Consider the following 23,080-nt stretch of genomic DNA (forward strand, 5'->3'; position numbering starts at 1 on the left):
ATGCTCTTACCTAGCAGGGAAATGTTCTTTATTACAAAACAATGTCAATATTGGCATCTATCTCAAAATTTCTGCATGTACCCTAACTGAATGACATTGCACAGGTGGGAGAGCAGAATTTAGATATCTAGATATGAGCTTCATCTAACTGGGGTGAACATTTAAGGTATTGCAAAGTCAGATAGAGCATACAATCACATATAACTTCCATCTAAAGCCATCCTCAGATGAAACCATTTTAATAAATCCCCAAAGCTAACTGTAGTTTGCCACATTTAATATAAATGGCATCATTTGTTCAGGGTGAATCACCAATAAAAAGTCAGTTTAATTTATAGCAATGTATATTCCCAATTTTATCATCTTGCATAGTATCTTTGAAAAATCAGCGCATACTAATAGAATGTTGTAAGTTGGTATGTCTGTTGGCTTGATGTATTAAGTGCACCACCTAGCAGCAAGTTGGTAAAAGAGACAAATGTTTTTATATCCTTAAATCTTAGTTGGGGAACCCCCCCCCCCCCCAAGTAAAATCACAGTATCTTGATCATGGTTTCTTCTGCTTATATAACCACTGATATCACACTAACCTTCAAGAACATATTACTTGAATTCATTAGAGGAATTATGGAACATTGCAATCTACTATCATCAAGTTCTTTCTATTGCTGTGTTCTAAACAAAGCGGTCAAACAGTTAGTAATAGAAGAATAGTGATAGGAATCGTGGGCACCGACTTTCATTTTTGCTGGGGTGGGATGCTAAGATGATGGACATATGGATGGTTTTGCACATTTCAGGTGACAGCCCTCTTCCCAAGGGGGGCCAAGGGTCCTCAGGGCCCTACGTACTTGACCTCCTCTCCCCTTAGTTGTTCCAATTCACACTACAGTGCATGTGCCCTCTTGTTTGCAAATTTTAAATATTAGGGCAGTTACAAACTATGCAAATGGTTCTTCTACTTAATGCTAAGATCTTCTATGACATGCTCACAGACCCATGAATTCCTATCTGGGGTGCCAACAGGAAATGCTTGTTGGATTCTTCTTTTTTCATGTTCTTGTGACAGGTATTTAGAAGAACTTGTAGATTTTGTTAGAATATGACAGGCCACACCATGAGCACTTCTGCCGTGGCCTGCTTGTTGGATGTCATAACCTAGGATCCCAAATAGGAAGGAGCAGGTGCCTGTGTCCAGGGGGAGGATAAGTAGATGGGGTGGACTGGCTATAGAAAGCTCTACAGCCTCTGACTTCTGTTGAAGGAAATAAGGTGTATAATACTCAGCCTTCTTTAGCTCTCTGTTACTGGCCCTTGTCGGGTGCTGGCTCTCTACTCTCACCTCCTTAAAATTCACTTTGACACTTCTCACCATACATTCATCCTAAACAGGAAAGTGGAATAGATACAGTAAGGACTGGTGATTCATTTGCTTTCAGATCCCCTACTTGGACTGCAGGTCAGAGTCCCTTCTGATTTCCACTGAGGAAATGCCCCATGGCCAGTCTGCCCCAGTACTAAAATGCCATCTAGAACAGTGCCATCCATGATGCATAATGCCAAGACCTGACACATGAAACAGTCTATGTGATGCATTTGGTACTAAAAAGTCAATGGGTAACACATGTCAACAGCTTTAGGAAAAGGCAGCAGTGAATCCAGGAATAGGGCAGGCAAGGTAACACCCTCCCACCCCCACCAGACTTTGGCATGCCTTACATATGCAGTAAACCCTGAACTCACAACCTAGTCAGCATGGGCTCCTGCTAGAGCTCTGCATGAGCAATGAGCTTTGAGCTCACCAGTTGATTGTGGACACAGTCTGGCCAGATCCTTTGCTTTTGTGCAAGCTCCAGATCTGGTGCTGTTCACCCTTCCCCTCCCTTCCTCTCCCAACTGAATCCAGCAGAAGGTAAAAAAAGAATAATAAAAGTAGGGGTGGAAAGAAGAGAACATGCAGGAAATCCCAGGAGCAGGTCTCTGTAAGCAGGGAAACCCTGACTTTCCATACTAACAGAACCATACCCTGGAGATCTTGAGAGAACATCTCTAAATGGGGAAACCCTAGCCTTCTCTGCTTAGGGACATGTACCCTGAATATGTCAGGGGTGTATCTGAGGTGCAAGCAGGGAAAGCCAGGCAGGCATCTGCAGGACTTGTGGGGCTCGATCCTGCACAGAAAATCCTGGGGTGCACAGAATTGGGCCCCACTAGCCCCTGGAGCACCTGCCTGGCATGGCTAGAGGGTGCAAGCAGCTCCAGGCTGTCTACACTCTCCCACCACAAAGCAAATAGATGTCTGCCACAATAAAGTGGCACAAATTAATACCACCTTTGTGATGGCCACACATTTTTTACATTTGTGGCATGACAAGGGGTATGAATGTCTGTTTGCTTGGTGTTTGTGCCACCACAACAATTTCTGTGCTGGCACAAAGGTAACAAAAGGTGATGCCGTTTCCTCCCTAAGATTCCAATGTTCCAAGCAGCTGAATGCATCCAACTAAATCTATGCTAAACTAAAATCCCCAGATGAGTGAGTGGAGAGCCACACACCAGGGCATCTGTCTTTGAAGGTGTCCAAGTGCTGTGTGCCCCTCCAGGACAAAGTAGGATTTGCTTCTGGGAATCCTCAATTTGCATACCTGTGGCCACTGAAAGTATAAGAGAATTACATATCTACACAGGAAAATTATAGGATATCTTTCTAATTCTCAGAAGCAGGGCATCTACAAGGCTTTTATCTTTTACTGGACCAACTGTATAGTTAGGAGAGCTGCTGGGAAAGCTTTAGAGTATCAGGTGCCCTTCCTCAGGTGCCCTTCTACTGAGGTATAGACCTGAGGAAAGGCATCTGATTCATATTCATAGATTCATATTCATAGATGTTAGGGTCGGAAGGGACCTCAATAGATCATCAAGTCCGACCCCCTGCATAAGCAGGAAAGAGTGCTGGGTCTAGATGACCCCAGCTAGATACTCGTCTAACCTCCTCTTGAAGACCCCCAGGGTAGGGGAGAGCACCACCTCCCTTGGGAGCCCGTTCCAGACCTTGGCCACTCGAACTGTGAAGAAGTTCTTCCTAATGTCCAGTCTAAATCTGCTCTCTGCTAGCTTGTGGCCATTGTTTCTTGTAACCCCCGGGGGCGCCTTTGTGAATAAATCCTCACCAATTCCCTTCTGTGCCCCCGTGATGAACTTATAGGCAGCCACAAGGTCGCCTCTCAACCTTCTCTTGCGGAGGCTGAAAAGGTCCAGTTTCTCTAGTCTCTCCTCGTAGGGCTTGGTCTGCAGGCCCTTGACCATACGAGTTGCCCTTCTCTGGACCCTCTCCAGGTTATCCGCATCCTTCTTGAAGTGTGGCGCCCAGAATTGCATGCAGTACTCCAACTGCAGTCTGACCAACGCCCTATAGAGGGGAAGTATCACCTCCCTGGACCTATTTGTCATGCATCTGCTGATGCACGATAAAGTGCCATTGGCTTTTCTGATGGCTTCGTCACACTGCCGGCTCATGTTCATCTTGGAGTCCACTAGGACTCCAAGATCCCTTTCCACCTCTGTGCCACCCAGCAGGTCATTCCCTAGGCTGTAGGTGTGCTGGACACTTTTCCTCCCTAGATGCAGCACTTTGCATTTCTCCTTGTTGAACTGCATCCTGTTGTTTTCTGCCCACTTGTGCAACCTATCCAGGTCTGCCTGCAGCTGTTCCCTGCCCTCTGGCATGTCCACTTCTCCCCATAGCTTTGTGTCATCTGCAAACTTGGACAGAGTACATTTCACTCCCTCGTCCAAGTCGCTGATGAAGACATTAAAGAGTATCGGTCCAAGGACCGAACCCTGCGGGACCCCACTGCCCACACCCTTCCAGGTCGAGACTGACCCATCTACCACGACTCTTTGGGTGCGACCCTCTAGCCAATTCGCCACCCACCGGACTGTGCAGTCATCCACATCACAGCCTCTTAACTTGTTCACCAGTATGGGGTGGGATACCGTATCGAAGGCCTTCCTGAAGTCTAAGTATACGACATCCACCCCTCCTCCTGTGTCTAGGCGTTTCGTAACCTGGTCATAGAAAGAGACTAGGTTGGTCAGGCACGATCTGCCCACCACAAACCCATGCTGGTTTCCCCTCAGCATAATTTGCCCTGCCGGGCTCTCACAAATGTGAGCCTTGATAATTTTTTCAAAGACTTTACCAAGGATGGAGGTGAGACTGACCGGCCTATAGTTGCCCGGGTCCTCCTTCCTCCCCTTTTTGAAAATGGGGACCACGTTAGCCCTTTTCCAGTCCTCCGGGACTTGACCCGTGCGCCACGAGCATTCGAATATTCCCGCCAGTGGCTCTGCAATGATGTCGGCCAGTGCCTTCAGCACCCTCGGATGGAGCCCATCCGGGCCTGCCAACTTAAAGGCATCCAGTCCTTCCAAGTGACTCTGCACCACCTCAGGATCTACGTATGGAAGTCCGGCGCCTTGCTGCTGCCTCTCTACAACCCCAGTGAGAGACTTGTCGTGCCCCTCACTTAGGAACACTGAGGCAAAGAACTCATTGAGGAGTTCAGCCTTGTCCCCCCTATCTGTCACCAATTGTTTCTGCCCATTTAGCAGCGGTCCTATTCCTCCCTGGGCCTTCCTTTTACTCCCAATATATCTAAAAATCAATTTCTTGTTGTCCTTTACTTGGGTTGCCATCCTCAGCTCCATGGTAGCTTTGGCCCGCCTAACTGCCTCCCTACAAGCACGAGCAGAGGAGGTATATTCATCTTTAGTTATCTCACCCTGTTTCCACTTTTTATGTGCTCCCCTTTTGGCCCTTAGGCTGCCCTGGATTTCTCTGGTCAGCCATGGAAGCCTCCTGGCCCCTTTCCCTCTTTTGCCTCGCTCGGGGATCGTCTTGCTTTGTGCCTGAAGGATCGTTTCCTTTAGGCACAGCCACCCTTCTTGGGCTCCCATCCCATGAAAACTCCTACTCTGCAGTGCTTCCTTGACTAATCGCCTGAGTGCATTGAGATCAGCTTTCCTAAAGTCTAGCACTTTCACCCTACTAGTTACCTTACCCACTCGCCGTCTTATGTTGAATTCTATTATAAGGTGATCACTGTCTCCCAAATGGCTACCGATCTGGAGGTCCCCTATCATGACATCTCCCGTTGCCAATACCAGATCCAGTATGGCATTCCCCCTAGTGGGACCATGCACCTCCTGTGTCAGGTGGAGGTCCTGTACACAAGTTAGAAACCTGCGTGAGCGATGGGACCTTGCTGTCTGCGTCTCCCAGCAGATGTCCGGGTAGTTTAGGTCCCCCATGACTACCGCCTCTCTAGCTTTTATGGTCTCCAAGACTTGCCTCAGGAGCCCCGCATCTATTTCTTCCCCTTGGTGTGGGGGTCTGTAGCAGACCCCTACCACCAAATCCCTTTCTCCTTGCCCCCCATGTAGCCTAACCCACAATCCTTCTACTTCCTCAACCTTGGATTCTGTCTTGATGCTCTAAAGCTTCTCCAACAGCTCTCCTAACTATACAGTTGCATATGCAGATGCTCCCAGCAGCTGTATGTTTTATGTCTAGTGAGGATAATAAGATTTAGCTCCATATGATCTTGTGTATAACAGAAATTATATGCTCATAGGTGAATAACATGAGAAAATTACTAGCGCCATTGCAACAAGTGGGAGTGCTGCCATGAGGCCTGAAATTAACTGCTGAAAGGTAGCTGTTTACATTGGATAGATACATGCAGACTACATGGGAAATATGGACCTCTATTAAGTGAAAGGGAGCTTGACCAGTGATTTCAGTGAAGCCAAAGTTTAACCTTTTAAATTAATACAGCATTTATAACATAGTATTTGGCAAATTAGTCATGTTTACCACACAGTTCCATTACAGAGAGATCAATTTCAGATAGGCTGCAAAATTAGTCCTGAAGTCAATTAAATGGAATTTACTTACACAAAGGTTAAATTTTGCTCAGAATATTTTTGCTCATAAATAATAATTTCCTAGTATCTGCAATGATTAGTTATGATCTTATTTAACTATTCTTTTCTTGCAACCTGCCCCTCCATAACTTCTTTTCCAGTTTTTTAGCTCTTCATACACCCACTGGGATATGTTTCACATTAACTTTATGTGAAGGATCATTAACTCTCAGTCTCTAAGTCTCACTTGTAAGATGAGAAGATACCACACGTTGATCCCTGGCTTAAATGTAAGCATTTCAAAATCTCACTTCTGACAATCACAGTTCCAAGTAAAACTTGCATGATGGTAGGTGCAAATGTAAAGTACCTTCGGCAGCAAAGGGACCAGCAGTTATCCCTCATGTTGGATAAATTACCATACTTAACAATAACAAAGCCTTAATCAGTGCTTAGTACTCAGCACACTCGTTCAGAACCATCAAAAGAATACACTTACAAACAAGTAAATTATCTTCTGAAGATAAGGCATCTCGAGCAGCATGTGGAACAGTGTGCAAACTACCACACTGAGTTGGCTTGTGGAATTATATCTAGAATTGTGCCTCTTTTAATAAATAAATAAAAAATCTCTTTGATCTCTGCTAATATCTGTTCTATCTATAGCCCTCTACAGCTTATTCCCTGAATGCTACTCCCAAATGACATTTTAAAGTAATAGCATATTTTGTTATCTTTCCATGAATATTCATTGGTATACAGAGACAAGCAACTGAGTAACAGTGCAGTGATTAACAGCAATATACAAGCTAAGGTGTATAATTAGACAAGGGAAAAGTGGATATGAGTTCCCATATAACAAGAAAAAGTGAGATAACTTAAATCAGTCCAAAAAGTTTATGACCCAGCCTCAAAGTCAAAACAACTTATAACATTTTTAAATTGATATAATTGAGGTTAAATTAAAGATTATAAAGAAAAAGGAGCACCTTGATATGGAAACAGCTAAAACTACTCACTGGTGTTTCATGAGGAAATTAAGTACATAATAAAAAAAGTCTTTACTTAACTGGATTATCCTGTTCTTTCTGATATGTAAACATCAGAAAGCATATCAGTTGCTGAACTATTCAAATCCTCAGTTGTAAAGAACTGAGCAAGAAGTTTTAAGCTTCAAACCTACATTTAAATTAAGGAAAAAAACCTCAGTGGTCTGGCTTCCATAAATGCTGAACTACAGCAGATACAGTTGTCCAATCTCTAAATTATAATAATAATAATAATTTGTATAATATAATTACTTCTGGCCTATGTAATTATTACATACCTGAATTTTCAACCTTCAAGCATGGCTACTGACAAAGGTAGGTACCATGAACATCATGGGACATGTAATCCTAAAAAGAGAGTTCTTTGCTGCTATATCCCTAAGGTCTGGTTACTCCAGTCTTCTGCAGATAATCTGCACTGTACCACTCAACAAAGCCCAGTGGCCACGTTTTTACTGTATATAGTCAGAGGAGATTTCTTATATAATGAAATTACCTACTGACTTAAAGCTGGACATCAATGAAGTGAAGAACCTGCAATATGATATTTAATAAAAAATGATCTTAGGCTTTTCCTGGGTTACTATAAAGTTGACTATGTATATGAAGTAGTCAGATACCAGCCAACAAACCAAACAATCTGTTTTCTATACAGCACCAATCTAAACATGGTTGGAAATACTTCTGGTCCACTTCTGGGTTTGCTGCCGACCATGTGCAGGCCCTCCCTCTCCCCCCCCAATCTGTGGGACACTCCATCTGCCCCAGCATCACAGCATTCATGAGCTGTGCTGGTACCTCAAGGTATGCAGAAAAAACATTTAAAGCTGTGTCTATGGCTGAATCACTGATTCTCTGAATCAGCATTGAATCTTCAGATTCGGATTCGGCTGAATCGAATCATGGACAGTGATCCAAATCAACAAATCGAATCACTGTCCCTGATTTGGGCCAAATCCGAAACAAACGGGGCCCGCTTCATACACCCCTAATGGGAATGTGCTTTGTTTTTAGCCTTGTGTTCCTGGAATTTAAAACATTCACTAGTAAATCAGAGTTTCCAGAGTTTAATTTCTAAATCCCATGCTAATATTTTGAAATACCAAATTATAAAAAATACCTTTAATAATGTTTCTGCCATATTTATTTGAAATTCCTTAGAGAGTAAAACTAAAAGACCCTGAAAGATCAAAATGGACAACCAGAGTCATGATGCACACATTGCAACATTTATTTTTTACTAAGCAGGGAAGCAACACCTGTATATCTATCTTTGCTGGAGGTGTAACAGAGAATCAAACTCAGAAGAAATGATTCTGAAAACTAAGGCAGACATTTGGTTACTGTCAAATGATTACTAAAATTGTCATTCTCCCTGGCAAATCATGAGGGGGCTCTGTGGGCTAACTCTATTTTTTCCTCTGGACTTCATGCGTTGCATTCTCTTTTAATCTAGTCATGGAGGATCAGATACTGCTCCCTTCAAGAAATGTCTTTCAAAAAGCAGTCAAAGGAACCATGGATAGGAAGTGCTAGATACATCCTACCCTTTTACCCCTTGCTAGGGGTTGAGCCTCAGCAGTATTTCAAGCCTTTTACAACTCAGGGAGGAAAGGATCAGGATTAGGAATTTTACCATCACAACCATTCAGATGCCAGGCCAATCCAACAACGCATGTAGAAAACAGCAACAGCAAATGATATCTTTAACTGAATGTTGTTTTTAGGGTCAACAAAAAACTAAATTGTGCAACAGACAGGTGACCCTGTCTATATCATAACTATCCCACTAGTCCAAAAAGCCACATATTTGGGCATAAGCAATGTATCAAACCTGTTCCTGCTTTGCAATCTTGATTAAAAGATGTAATGGAACAGTGGTGGGGGGAGGATTCATTGCTTCAGGTAACGTATTACTGCACTCTTACATGAAGTCTGAAAGGTATTTAAGACACCATAGGATCACTGAGTTTGCCACTGCTCAACAGAGCTCCTTCTACTCCTGACTTCCATTGTTCTCCACAGAGCAAGTATTCCTTTTACTAATCTATTTTGTGCATCTACAACAGTGTACCAGGGTTCACCTACAATACTAACTTTTTTACACTCAGGTAATCCTGTCTGATGAATCAGATGCTTTGTTTTGTTTTTTTTTAGTTCTGGCTTATCTCCAGTCTGATGCTCTTAAAAAAAGAATTATAAGTGATTCTGTTTTCAAAGCATGTAAAACTATGCCAGTTATGCACATAGATAACTCTATTTCATATATAAATGTAAAAGAAACCTACATCATTCTCCTGTACATCAGTCACTGTGTGATGAAGATCTGGATACAGTTTTAGGAACTGTGCTACATAGGTCATGATGGACTTTTCATCCGGCTTGTCAACATCCACATCTGGAAAAGAGTAGACGACATCGTAAGTTATTTCATAACTAAACAGCAGAAATATTACCTACCCTGCTGAGGGAAAAAATACAAACAAAACTTTACTATGAAATGTAGCTAATGCAAACAGTCCAAAAAGTGATACAATAGAGTTTAGGTAAGGTACCTTCTGGATCAAGGAGTCTTGGGATTCCCAGTTCTGTTTCTGCAATTGTGAAGGCCTCTTCTAGGTTTTCCCTATTGGATCTCCCTTTAACTTTTTCCATGTCCACTAGTTCTGGACGAATTGCATGAATAACTGAGTGAAAAGCAACACCACTTTTCCAACTTTGTCCAAAATCTTTTACTTCGATTCCTGCCTGCCTTAAAATTAAAAAAAAAAGAGACAATGATTCATGGCAATATGAAGACACAAGGTTTAACATTAGCCCCATGCCAAATTTATTTGTTGTACCTGACCCATGACAAATTTATTTGTCTTACCTGAGCTCATTGGCTCTACTAAGCCCAGAGTACTACGAGAAATGAACTGCAATTATGGTTCTTGTATGTGGAAAATGATGAAGTATGTTGTTATGTTAAGTATTACTTGTTCTTTTCACCATAGTTGAACCCTTTCAATCTCCCTTAATTAAAAATGTAACTGTTTAGTTATATGCATTTGCATATTTAGTTATATACCTACATTTGTCAGGAAAATGACTGCAGTATTCATTTACCTTTTACATAATAGATCATAGCACTTTTTGGACTAAGCAGCAATTAAGAAAGTAGCCCACGTTAAAGTTCTTGTTCCAAACATAAGTTCCTACATCATTTCATACAATCCACTACCCTTATAGTGTCACTGTGAAAGTTCCACAAATGATTCAAAAGGAATCTAAATGCAATTAGCAATTTAACAATGAGAAAGTAACCACTGATATGCAATGGTTGACTTTTCCATGGTAATTTTGAAAATCTTAGTATTATTGTGCATTTATGTAAGTTAAGATAAGAGTTTATTTAACTTGAACAAAAAAAAACAAACAACCCAGGTAATTCCTCTTTACCTTTGACGGGAAGGACTTTCCTTTTTATTTTCTTTATTTTTTTTTTATTGTTGGAAGCAGCAGACAGAATACTTGTACCAAATGAAAAGAATGCAGAATAAAACTTCAAATATGATTTAGTTTACTAAGAATGCAATACTAATGCACTTTGTGTAATATACACTATTTTGAGTTTCACTGAATTGAAGCATAATATTTATGACTTTCAACTAATTTTATTCAAGGACAGTAAGTGTTAACTGCTGGAGACATAATATCATTCCTCTAAAAGCTTTGTCACCAACTAGTACCTTTCCAGTATGGAACAAGCATTGTTATATCAAGGGTTTTGGCAGCAAGAGCAAACACAGTGTCATTCAGACAAAATACAGTTCTCTCTTCAGTTTTTCACTCTATCCGAGATAGTCCTGCTTACTATTAGAAAGATCATAAAATGAGGTTCTGTAAGAGTAATTTAAATTATTTTTTCATTATGTTTATTGTGTTAGTCCCTAGTAGCACCAGTCACATTTGAGGACATCATTGTGCTAGGCATTGTACAAAAAGAGAAAAAAGGAGTCCTTGCCTCAAAGATCTCACAGTTTGAGTGGAGATCTTAAAATCCAGAAAAAATATAAATTAATGCAAGGGATACTTACTTTGCTGCTGTGTACTGCACCCATTTTAGCAAAGCCTTCTTAGCACTTCCTTTGACTTTGGTTACCACCTTCCGCTTAGTTGGTGGGCTTGCAGTTTCGGAACTGACAACACTATCCACAGAAGAGGCACTGCTAGACAGTGACTGCAGCTGTGGAAGGTTGCTTGTGAGCTCTTCAATCTGTATGTAGAAAGGCATCAGTTACTCATATTAATCCTAATCACTTTGCTTTAGAAATAATGCCTTGTCTAGCTAAAAGAGGATATGAGCTATGACTAAAAGAAATGGGCTAGATAAAAAAAAGGGACCATCATAAATCCTGCCTCTAAATGATGTCCTTCAGACAGAAACATATGCAAATGTGTAGTTTACATAACACCATCCATGCAAATTAGAAATACTGGTTCAAAGAAAAGGTAATTTTATTGACTTTATGAAGACACTTCTGTTGATGTCATCAGTAAAATTGATCCAGAGTGAGCATTTGAAACTTGCCTTTGCAGACATGCTTCATTTATCCAACAATAGCCAAGAATGGACATGATGGGGGAGCTATGATCAGCAAGAGAAGATAACAAGAAATAATCCCTCTTCCCACACACTCCTCAAAACAGTCAAAATGACTTATTTGATCTCATTATAAAACTCATGCATTAGTTTAGTAATAATCAAATGACTGGAAGTTTCTACTTCAGAGAGGTCTACCAATGAAATCGTACATATCTTCCAGATGAGCACTGAGAAACATTAACAAAGCATGATGGGGACACACTTATCTGCACTATCAGACTCATTAGTCCCCCAATTTTCAGAACATTACATTCCCCACTAATTAGGTTTTAACATGAAATGGTTATTTTAAAGGATTTTATAAAAATTAGGGTATTGGTTGTAGCTGTGTTGGTCTAAGGACATAGACAAGGTTCTTTGGGTAAATCTGATATATTTTAGTAGACTAACTAAAATAGTTGGAAAAATTCTTCTTTGAATACTTTTGGGTACAAACGCCCTTCTTCAGGATGTGGAAGCTGAGCTGACGCTTCCTCAGACTGAAGAGGGGTGTTTGTCTGCAAAAGCTTGCAAATAATTTTTCCAACTATTTTAGTTTGTCTAATAAAAGATATCAGATTTACTCACAAAAATAGGCACATTTTTGCCTGCTTCAGGAAACAAAGGTTTAGGGATTTAAGGTTTCTCAGCACACCACACAATCAAGCCCCCTTTGTGTGAGCATCAAGGTTTGGGAGCAGATATTATTGCCACTTCACTAAAGCCACTATGCAATTCTCCAGAATCTCAGATTTCATTTAAATAAAAAGTAAGTGTCTGTGTGTGGTGGATCAAGTATAACTAATGCAATGACAAGTCTGCAAAAAGCTTGGGGTAACAACTCTCACAGGTATTATTTCCCCCAATCATCTCATTGTGATGTTGACTCAGAAGCTAGTGATGATAACTGACATGTTAACATGGTTGAAATGTCTTCACATAGGACACAAAAGGAAAAAAATCACAAACCTGCACAATTTACTGAGAGTGATTTTGGTGTCACAAGAAATACTGGGGATTCAAAGACATTTAAGCAAAAGGAGCAAGTTCAAAAAGCCTAGCAAGCCCAGGGGCATTAAACAAAGGGTTCTGGAGAACTAAGCAGTACAGATGTTTATGGTTTTCTAATGTTTCATTTTGTCAATTCATGAGGACAGAGCCTATTTTGGGGGCATAATTTCAGTAGATTTTCCCTCTATTCCCACACTAATCAGAGTCAAATTTTGTCTGCAGCTCACAAAGTTGTCAACAGGTGTCACAAGTATGTTGGATTTCAGCTTCAAAATAGTAAATTATGCTTACATATAGACTGTTGAATGTTGTTATACAGTACATTTACAAACAGGTTCTCTAATAGAGCTGTGTAAAATTTCGCCAGCTGTTTTGTTTCAACACTGTTTCGACTCATTTTGGGCTTGACACAGTTAAATTGAAACGAAATGAAAGATTTCGAAACAGCCTCAAAACTAAATGAGGGCAGTCGAAATGTTTTGAAAATTTTGAAATGTTTTGAGTTTTGAAGCTGGGCTTGCTTGCAGCTAAAGAGAAACTAAGGAGAGGGAGGGGTAAAGGACTGCTCTGATATTGACAAGTGCAGCTGGCCAGTGACTGTCATCCTTCCCTGAGGTCCTTTCTAATCCCAGTGCTCTGGGGGAGGGACAGAAAAACAGCATAAAAAGCACTGTTTGAACTGAGCTTTCTCTGTGCCTTCACACTTACAAGTGACACGTTTTGTTCTGAACAGTTTGCAGTGTAGTTTCCCAGGACCCCCTGCACCTATCTCCTTGAAACGTGGCAGGATTCATGGCCTCAGAAGGGGCTACCATCCCATTAAGTTTCATCCAAATCAAAGAAGAAATGACAAAGTTATAGGCAGTTACGTGCTTCCCCATTATAGCCCAGGGCGAAACATCCAAATAGTGTCAAAACAGAACAGTGCTTTAAAAATTAAACAAAACTCGAAAAGAAACCCTGTCCTGTTGAACTGGCAGTAGAAATGAAATGGTGCTGTTTCGCACAGCAATATTCTCTAAGGCTTATTGATGGTCCCTCTTAACAAGTAACTAAAAACATTTCCCTTGTTTTGCTTTTCTTGGATAAAGTACTGAGAGAGTATGTTCAAATATTTACTTGGCATAATTTTATATGATTACCCTCAGTTAATATACATTATGGATCAGCTTCTCAGCTGATGTATACTGGTTTGGCCTTGCTGATATTAAAGAAGCTATACTAGTTTATATCAGGTAAGGATCTGGACTATTACTTCTCGAGATAATGCTCAAATACATAACATATGGTACCTGAAAATATAAAATGATGGTCCACATCAAGCCCAGCACAATAGAAGGCCTACCATCAGCAATATCAGTTGAGTTGATGTTGACAAGCTTAATCTAGTCAGAAAAGAAAATAGATGCAGTCAGCATATGTAGGAGAAGATAATAATTAATAGAATGAGTTTGGCGTTTTGTAATATGTTTCTGAAACTAAGTACTGAGTTTCTTCATACAAAGATGTAGTGCAATGATCAGAATTTCCATTAGGACACAGATGCAGTTATCTCTTAAAGTAGGGATTGGCAACCTTTTGCAAACACAGGCCACAACTTGCAACACAGCCAGTAATGAGGGCACAATTCTCCTCTAGCCACTCCATGTAACACTAAGCAGAGGCAACAGAGAGGAAAAGCAGCCCTCCACATGGGGTGTAGCACCTGGTTGGAGCAGCTACAGATGATCAGCACGTCATTAGCAAAATGTGGACTGAATCAAATGACTGGAGAACAGTATGCACTTAGTAAAACACACACTGGATGACATCCTTGTAGGCTGGATCTGGCCTGTGCACCATAGGTTGCTGACCCCTGCCTTAAAGAAAAGCAAGCTGGTGATTAGAAATATAACAAATGACCATATTTCTCAGTTCAATATTGGATATGATTTATCACAGAATAACATATAACCTAATCTCTCCCCTTATTATATATAACTTAACCTAAAATAGGAAACACACTTCAGTATTTAACTTATACATTTTTGTATTTATGCAAATCTGTTATAGGGTTAAAAAGTCTGTGTACCAACCGGGGATCCTCTGTACATGGACTAGCATGAAAAGCAAAGGAGAAAAGGCAATATATACAATAAATTTCATTAAGTTCCACAAAAAAAAATAATTCTTGACTGTAGAGAAAGCACCAACGTAAACAAAACTAATCAGCAATGAAAAAAAAGTGGTGCAAAACAACCGCAGCAAAAATTGTTTACTCGCTTCTTTATTACCTCAAGTTGTTAATTTAGTGAATAATAAGCTGTTCCTGCTGTCATTTAGATGAAGATGATTAGAGAAAGAGAGTAGGAAATAAATGCGGGGCAAGGAAAGAATAAACAGAAGTGGAAAAGAGGGGAAAAATAATAAGTCACAGTTGTCAGTTGCACATTAGGGATCCTTTCATTGTAAAGGACTTTACCAACATTAATTGAGATTTACAACATCCCTAGAGAGGAAAGCATCATTATGTATCTTTTAAACCTAAGTAAATAGAAGCTCAGTGAACACTAAATGACTAGTCTAAGGTCACACAGTAAATCAGTTACAGACACAGGAGCAGAATCCAGGAGACCTAACTTGCAGATTTAAGCTAACTTCCAGTCTATGCTAACTTCCAGGCTCAATTTCATGCTAGAAGAAGTGAGTATAAGGAGAAATTGAATATTCAGTATCCCATGAAATCAAAGAACGTACAATAGCAAAACATATATTAGGGAAACAGAGTAACAGTGAAGTAAAAGAACATTTGTATTAAAAGGGAAGAAAATATGGTAAGCTTGATTCTCCTCTTTAAAATGACAATTTATCGGAATTATTTCAATGAAGGCAAGATTATATTAGTGTAAAACTGACCTCTATGGCAGGCAAGAGAATAAGACCTTGACATTTTAACTTTTCCTCTTTTCATATTATATTTCAGATGTCTATTAACAATTCTTTAAGAGATACAGGTGTTGAGAGACATAGGTGAGAGATAAGTGTTTCAATAACTGTGTAGCTTAAAATAATGTACTAATTCCCTGTCCTGTGGAGAAATCAAAGCGAAAGCTTCTTTTTGTAAAAAAAAAAAAAAAAAAAGACAATTTTCCATTCAGTACACAAGTACATGAATGAAATAATCTAATTAAAATGTTCTGCATCCCTGGTCTGCCAGCCCCTTCTTTTCTGTAAAAACCAGTAGAGCCACAATTTATTATAAATCACATAATATACTGTGATGCCCCCAGCCAAGGACTGCCAAGAGGTTCTTGTTACATAGGCATGTCAGTGAGAAGATGGGAATGGCTGGGGAGCATGTCCAAGTTGGTTGGTTGGTTAGCATTTAGACAAGGAAGGAAACTAATTCCTTGTAATCTGTGTGGTTTCCAGCAAGCAGAGAAGAGTGCCGTTCTCTGATTTAGCAACAGAAGGCCCACTAGAAACTGCCATAACGTTCAAAGCAAAAAGATGAAATTTCTGCGAAGGATCATAAAGATAACACCTTCTCTTAAATTCTCACACAGAACATAGAGAAATTCCCCACATAATATATTTTCCCCTATCCACTCCTCAAAAGAAACCTAGTATAATTCTCAGAAAACTGAGGTTTCATATTTTCTCTGCTTGTTAACTAGGAAAAATTCCTGCAAAGAGTTTGGCTAAAGAAAATCTATTGTGAGCTTTGTCCCTTAGCTACCTGAGGCCCCGACAAAGTCTTCTCTTCCTCTGTAAGGCAGAAATTTCATAATAGATACTGCAGCTATAACGATTCACAAAGTGTTCAGAACAGCATATGATTAGGCCTCTGATCATATGAACAAATGTTATCATATACTCCAGGGATGTCCAGTTTCAGCACAGCCAGACAATGCAGGCAGCACCGGTGTGTGGCCCTCATGCTACAAGCTGAGCAGGCCATATGCTGCAGAATCCCTCCCCACCACATGGGCTGCATTGGAACTGCTCCCAGGCCCTTCTCTACCACGTGTCAGGGGGAGAAGGAGTTGCAGGGCCATATGGGCTGCCTGTGAGACAGCCATGATATACTCTAATTTTCTTTTGCTTCTATTAAGATACATTGAAGAACTAGAAAGAAACCCTTCCAGGTACAAGGCAAAACCCAGCTTGATCCAAAAAAAGATTAGACTATAGGCAGTTAGCTTTCAGGTTTTTGCAAAATGCAGTGCATCACTCAATTCTATTTCCATGTGTATGAAAATAGCAAAGCAATATTGTAGGTCACAGTGTGCTTTATCTGAAACCTTGGTTATATAAAATATCAGCTTTAAAGCTATCAGCTGTAAAGACAGCCCTTTATATATAAAATCCCTGGAGGAAAAAATGAGAGAGAAGGTACTTCTGGCAACACAAGCTTCATTGCCCCCAGTACCTGAGAAACCAAAAGCAGCATTCAAAACTCGTCTCTAAGGCTGTGTCCAGATATGCAGGGACATGCAGTTTGTGGTGCCACAAATTGCACATGGGAAACATTAAAACATGCCCAGCACTGCAAATTTGCAGTGTAGAGCCAAAAATTGCTACCAGGATGTCCCAGTAGAAGGGGGGGGAAAGAAAGAAAGAAAGAAAGAAAGACTTTGACTTTTAAGAGACCTTTATTCCCCGGAGGGTGATGACTCGGAGCCAGTCAAAAGCATGTACAAGGACGCCCGAAGCTCTGGGCCTCATGGACAAGGCCTGGGCTCATGGCCTGCAAGGCCTGCCCGTACACTCTAGTCAAAAAAAAACCAACCAACACAAAGAAACATAAGGACTATTTACAGTATTTACAGTTCTGCCAGCAGGGACACCCATGGAGGCCTCCGGGGTCGACCCGCACGAGCAAAAGTCCAGGGCCTCGGCCCGCTTGACGTGTCTCTGCGGCTTGAGCAGCCGGTGGCATCACAGAACGAGGATCAGGCGTCCCGCCTCGACCCGGCACAGCACCCCCTCGAGGGCCCAGCGCTCCTCAAAGGCGGGCACCGTCCGCCGGAGGACAGCGTGCTCAAACTCGAGCGAGAGGCGGGCCCGCACCAGCAGGCGGAAGAGCTGCAGGGCGTCGACCATCCCGGTGCCGCTGAGCTGGTTTCGCCGGCTCTTCAGGGTGGCCATCTTGGCCTGGCCCAGCAGGAAGTTGGCCAGGCTGACCGTGGCCCGCTCGGCCGCCCGGTATGGAAAGGAGTGGACGTAAGCGTCTTCGGAGAGGTCTCGGCCCAGTACCCGAAGCAGTGCGCCCAGGGCGGCAAAGAGAGGCTGCAGCCGGGGGCAGTCGAGGAAGGCGTGGAAAATGTCCTCGTCCAGCACCCCCGGGCAGAAGGGGCAGGCCGCCGAGGCCGCTGGGTCCAAGTGACGCACAAAGGTGCCGGTGGCCAGGATGCCGTGCACGAGCCGCCACTGCAGGTCGCCGGTCTTCTTGGCGATGGGCGCCTTATACAGCGTGCGCCACGCCGGGGTCCCGGGCCGCGCCAGGCGCCGCCGCCACGCGGTGTCAGGGCGGCCGGCCAGCACCTGGGCGTGCCGGGTGCGCACCACCCACATGTAGAGGCCCTTGCGGGGCAGGGTGCCAAAAGGGCAGCCCGTATTGCTGCTGGGGGGCACCGGGAGCCTGAGCAGCGTGTTGGGCCGCTCGGCCAGCTCGCCGGGTACCGCTGGGATGACGGGTAGCGGTGGGAAGGCGTCTTCTGCGGCGTCTGCGGCGGGGAGGGGCCGGCGAGTCTGGAGATGGGCTTCCAGGGCGGTCGCTGCCTCCGTCGGGAGGGCGGCCCTAACGGCCCGCAGAAGCCGCCCCGCGGTGCGGACGGAGCGCATCGCCAGCCGGGCAGCCAGGGCCTCGGGTGACAGCCAGTCCGACCGAGCGGGGTCCAGGAGGTGCTCCAGGCGGGTGGAGCGCGCCTCGACGAGAGCTGCCGTGAGGCTGGCGGAGGCCAGGCTCGGCACGACACGGTGCAGGGCCGGGTTGTGGACCAAGGGCTCTCGAAGGAGCTGCGGGAAACGCAGGTGCCTTGCCTGGGGACAGAGATGGAAGGCCGCCCGCCAGGCCCGCACCACGCTGCGGTAGAACGGGGGAAGGACCGCCCCGTTCAGGAAGGTGAGGTCCAGTTGAAACAGCTCCCGGTCAAAGCCGAGGCCCCCCACTCGCCGCAGGAATCGGCACGCCAGCTGTCGCCACGGGAGGTGGCCCTCGGTGTACAGGAGCCGCTGGAGGGCCTGCAGCCGATAGGCGGCCACCCTGCTGGCCAGATCGATCAGGCCCTGGCCCCCCTCGCCGGTGGGCAGGTAGAGGGCAGCTCGTGGGAGCCAGTGGCGTCCGTCCCACAGGAAATCGACCAGGAGCCGCTGCAGTCGCTCCAGTAGCTCCGGCGGAGGGTCCAGCACCGCGCAGCAGTGCCACAGGGTGGCCGCCGCCAGGTTATTGATGACGAGGACGCGCCCCCGGTAGGAAAGGCTGGGCAGGCGCCAGCGCCACCGCTGCAGGCGGGCCTCCACTCCCTCCTCGAGCCCGTCCCAGTTGCGCGCCATGAAGGTCGTCGGCCCCAGGAACACGCCCAAGACCTTGAGGCCCTCGCGGCGCCAGGCGAGGCCCCCCGGCAAGTCCGGCGGAGGCCTGCCAGTCCATGCGCCAAGCAGCAGAGTGTCACTCTTGCCCCAGTTGATGCGGGCGGAGGAGGCGCGCTCGTAGGCCCGCTGGCAATCTGCCAGAGCCCGCACGTCTTCCCGGGTGGCGAGGAAGACGGTGACGTCGTCCGCATAGGCCGACAGCCGGAGACGAGGGCCAGCGGACGGGCCCGTGGCCAATGGCAGGGCCACCCCACTCAGGCGGCGGCGCAGCGCGTGTAACAGCGGCTCGATGGCCAGGGCGTAGAGCATACCCGACAGCGGACAGCCCTGGCGAATGCCCCTGCGCGCGGGGAACGGAGCGCAAAGCACCCCGTTCACCTTGAGCAGGCTGGAAATGTCCCGGTACAAGACCCGGAGGGCCCCGGTGAAGAGGGGCCCAAAGCCAAAGGCCTCCAGCGTGCGGAAGAGGTAGGCGTGGCCCACGCGGTCAAAGGCCTTCTCCTGGTCGAGAGAGAGGAGGCCGACGTCGAGGCCAAAGAGCTCGCTAGCCGTGAGCAGGTCCCGCAGCAGGAACAGGTTGTCTTGTATGGTCCTGCCCGGCACGCAGTAGCTCTGCTCGGGCCCGGTGAGAGAGGCCATGACCGCGCGGAGGCGGGTGGCCAGCGCTTTGGCCAGAATCTTGTAGTCCGCGCACAGCAGGGAGACCGGCCGCCAGTTCTTCATGTAGCCCAGGTCTCCCTTCTTGGGCAGCAGGGTCAGCACCGCTCGGCGGCAGCTGATCGGCAAGACCTTGTCGGCGAGGCTCTCCTGGAAAACGCGCAGGAGGCTGGGGCCGAGGAGAGGCCAGAAGGTCTTGTAGAACTCGGCAGGCAGCCCGTCGAGGCCCGGGGCTTTGCCGGAGGCAAGGCCGGCCGTGGCGGCCGCCAGCTCTTCCAGGGACAAGTCCCGCTCCAGCTCGCCGGCCTCCAGGGCATCGAGACGCGGTAGGCCCTCGTGGAGTTCCCGCGTGGCCTCGGGGCACGACGGCTCGGCCGCGAACAGGTCGCGATAGAAGGCGACGGCACGTTCGCGGACTTCGCCCGGCTCTGTAATGACCCGGCCCTCAGGAGTCTTGACATGGTCCAAGACTTTGCTCGCTGCCCGCCGCCGCTCCAGGTCGAAAAAGAAGCGGGTCGGGGCGTCGGTTTCCACCAGCTCCTGGCAGCGGGCGCGGATCCTCGCGCCGCGGGCCGCGCTCTCCGCCAAGTCGCGCAGGCATTTCCTGCGGAGCCGGAGGCTCTCGCTCAGTGCCGCGTCGCTGCCGGCGGCCAGCAGAGCAGCCTCGAGCTCCGCCACGTCCTCCTCCAACTCCCGGATACGGCGGCGCGTCTCGTTCGCGGCCAGCTGGGTGTACTGCTGGCAGAAGGCTCGGGTCTGGACCTTGCCCACGTCCCACCACAGCTTCCAGGAGGAGTGGCTCGGTCTCGCAGCCTCCCACCTCCGCCAAAAGTGGGCAAAGCAGTCCCGGAAATAAGAGTCCTGGAGCAGACTAATGTTCAAACACCAATACGGTGCCCGTGCACAGGCTCTCCCCGGCAGGCTCAGTTCGCTGAAGGCCAGGCCATGATCTGATAGACCCGAGGGAGCGATGCGGCTGCTGCGCAGGAGTGGCAGGTGGTGCCTGGTGATATAAAGGCGGTCGAGGCGAGCCATGGTGAGACCGCCGGCACTCGTCTTGGCCCAGGTGTACTGGCGCGCATCGGGATGCAGGGCTCGCCAGACGTCCACGAGGTCTGCCCCCTCCAGGGCAGCTTGCAGCTTGCGAGCGGAGGGCAGGTGGGGCTCAGGCCCTGTGCGGTCGAGGCGCGGGGCAGTGGTGCAATTGAAATCGCCCCCGAGGAGGAGCAGGTCATCATCCTCGCTAGCGTCGCGCAGGAGGGCAGCCAAGCTCTCAAAGAAAGCGACCCTCTCCTGGCCATCGGAGGGCGCGTAGATGTTGACGAGCAGCAGACGGTGTTGCGCGAGGGTGACGCGGACGGTCAGCAGGCGGCCGGGGACGACCTCCCGCGGCACCGCCGCGTCAAGCTGCAGCTGCGGCGATAAGAGTATCGCGACCCCCGCGCGGAGGTTGGTGCCGTGGCTCAGGAACACCTGTCCTCGCCAGGCAGCCCGCCAGGCCGCCTGGTTGAACCTGTCAGAGTGGGTCTCTTGTAGGAAGGCGACGGCCAGCCTCTTCTGCCGCAGGAGCTCCAGGACGGCCTCGCGCTTCACCGCGTCTCGACAGCCGTTGACGTTGAAGGTGCCAATGGTTGTGGCTGCCATGGGGGTGGGTGTGGGAGAGGAGGAGCAAAGCAGAGTGCGGGTGGAAGAGCGAGCACCCAAGAGCAGAGCAAGGCAATACAGACAGGTCAGGGAAGGCCTACCGTGCCCTACTCTAGTCGAGGGACCCGCCCAGGCCCCACTCCACTCTCACCCTCTGGGCAAGCTTGTCCAGACGGTAGGCCATCTGACGTGTGCCCCGATCTTGCTTCATGAGCTTGACTGCCGCCCTGGCAGCCTTGACAAACACTTTGGGGTCCGCACACCACTGGGTGATGTGCCCCGCTACATTTTTCTGCCCCTTGGTTAGCTTCAGCAAGGACAGGAGTCCCCCATAGTCAGGAGAGACCCAGGGGGGCTCCGCCAGCTTGGGGTGCATGTTGCCCACGGAAGAGCGGCGAGGCCGCACCCCCGGCGGGAGCTCGCCCGCAACTGCAGCGTCGACCCCCTCGATGTCCAGGCACATCAGCCGCCTCTCGTCGTCCGAGTCGAGGACCGGCTCCGCGAGGACATTCCCTGTCTTCTTGGGGGGGGAGGGGCCATCCCGCTCACGACGTCTCTTGCGAGACTCCGAGAGCTGGATCTCCATCTCGCTAACGTCCCCATCTGCTCCGGTAGGCTGGGGCGTGACCAAAGGGGCAGCGGACTCTCCCGCCACCCCCGGGGCCAGGCCACCGGAAGAGAGACATTCGCCACTATCCCTGCTGCCGCCTGACTCCGGAGGCTGGGGGACAGGCGAGGGGAGGGGGACCCCTGAAGGCCCCTCCCCCCCACCCGCTAAGTCTGCCTCGTCGGTGGCTACATCCGACGGGGCGGGTGGTGTGGCAGCCGGAACGGGGTCCGGCCCTGTAGTGGGGGGGTCCTCGGCACTGGCCGAGGAGGGGGCTGTCAGGGATGGGGTGTCCTGAGAGGCCCCCCTCATCTCCCTCTCTTTTTCGGGTGGTAGGGAGGATGCCCGAGCCCCATCATGCGATAAGGCTCCAGCACCGCAGTCCCCGGCCACCCCAGCCACTTCGGCCGGGGCAGGCAGGGGGCAAGGGGAGGCGTCCGCCTCTCCACCCGGTGGGGCTGCCGCACCGAGGGCAGGGGGCGCCACAGACGGGGGAGGGGGCGGCGGGGCCACGGTAGTAGCACCAGCCCCTCGGCTGGACGATGGCTTCCCGCTGGAGACCCCGGTCCCCTGAGATGGAACGGGGGGGGAAGGAGGTCGGGAGGAAGAGCTCCCAGCCTCCCTGGGCCTGCCGCGTGCCCCAGAGGTCGACGCGCCGTCTCTCGGCGCTGCCGCAGGCGGCGATGGTCCGGCCGCCTTGCCCCGAGGGCACTGCGCGGCCAGGTGGGAGGAGCCCCCGCACTTGAAGCACGTGGTCTCTCCCACAGACAGATAGATAATAAACCGCCGCCCCTCGAGCGTGAGGCTCAGGGAGCGAGGCAGCGACTGGGGGCCCTCCTTGAGGAGCATGAAGACCTGCCTCCGAAAGGACAGGACGTGCTTGCCCTGAGGGTTCTTGTTTCCCATCGGCAGGCGGCGAAAAGGACTCGCAGGAACCCCATAGGCCTCGAGTCCCCTGGCCAGCTCCCGATTGGAAACGTG

At 47.5% G+C, this 23,080-nt stretch overlaps 1 protein-coding gene across 1 annotated transcript in view; it reads right to left on the reverse strand.

The window, feature by feature from the left end:
• Nucleotides 1-23,080, reverse strand: part of SYNE1 (spectrin repeat containing nuclear envelope protein 1) — a 535,576-nt gene that overhangs the window by 351,560 nt on the left and 160,936 nt on the right. The window contains exons 6-9 of the mRNA XM_059714126.1: nucleotides 13,908-14,000; nucleotides 11,057-11,235; nucleotides 9,533-9,729; nucleotides 9,266-9,375 (exon numbers count right to left, since the gene is read on the reverse strand). Of these exons, the coding sequence (XP_059570109.1) occupies nucleotides 9,266-9,375; nucleotides 9,533-9,729; nucleotides 11,057-11,235; nucleotides 13,908-14,000 (579 nt within the window). The remainder of the gene's footprint in view (nucleotides 1-9,265; nucleotides 9,376-9,532; nucleotides 9,730-11,056; nucleotides 11,236-13,907; nucleotides 14,001-23,080) is intronic.

This window comes from Alligator mississippiensis, chromosome 1 (genome assembly GCF_030867095.1).
Source record: "Alligator mississippiensis isolate rAllMis1 chromosome 1, rAllMis1, whole genome shotgun sequence".
NCBI classification, from domain to species: Eukaryota; Metazoa; Chordata; order Crocodylia; family Alligatoridae; genus Alligator; species Alligator mississippiensis.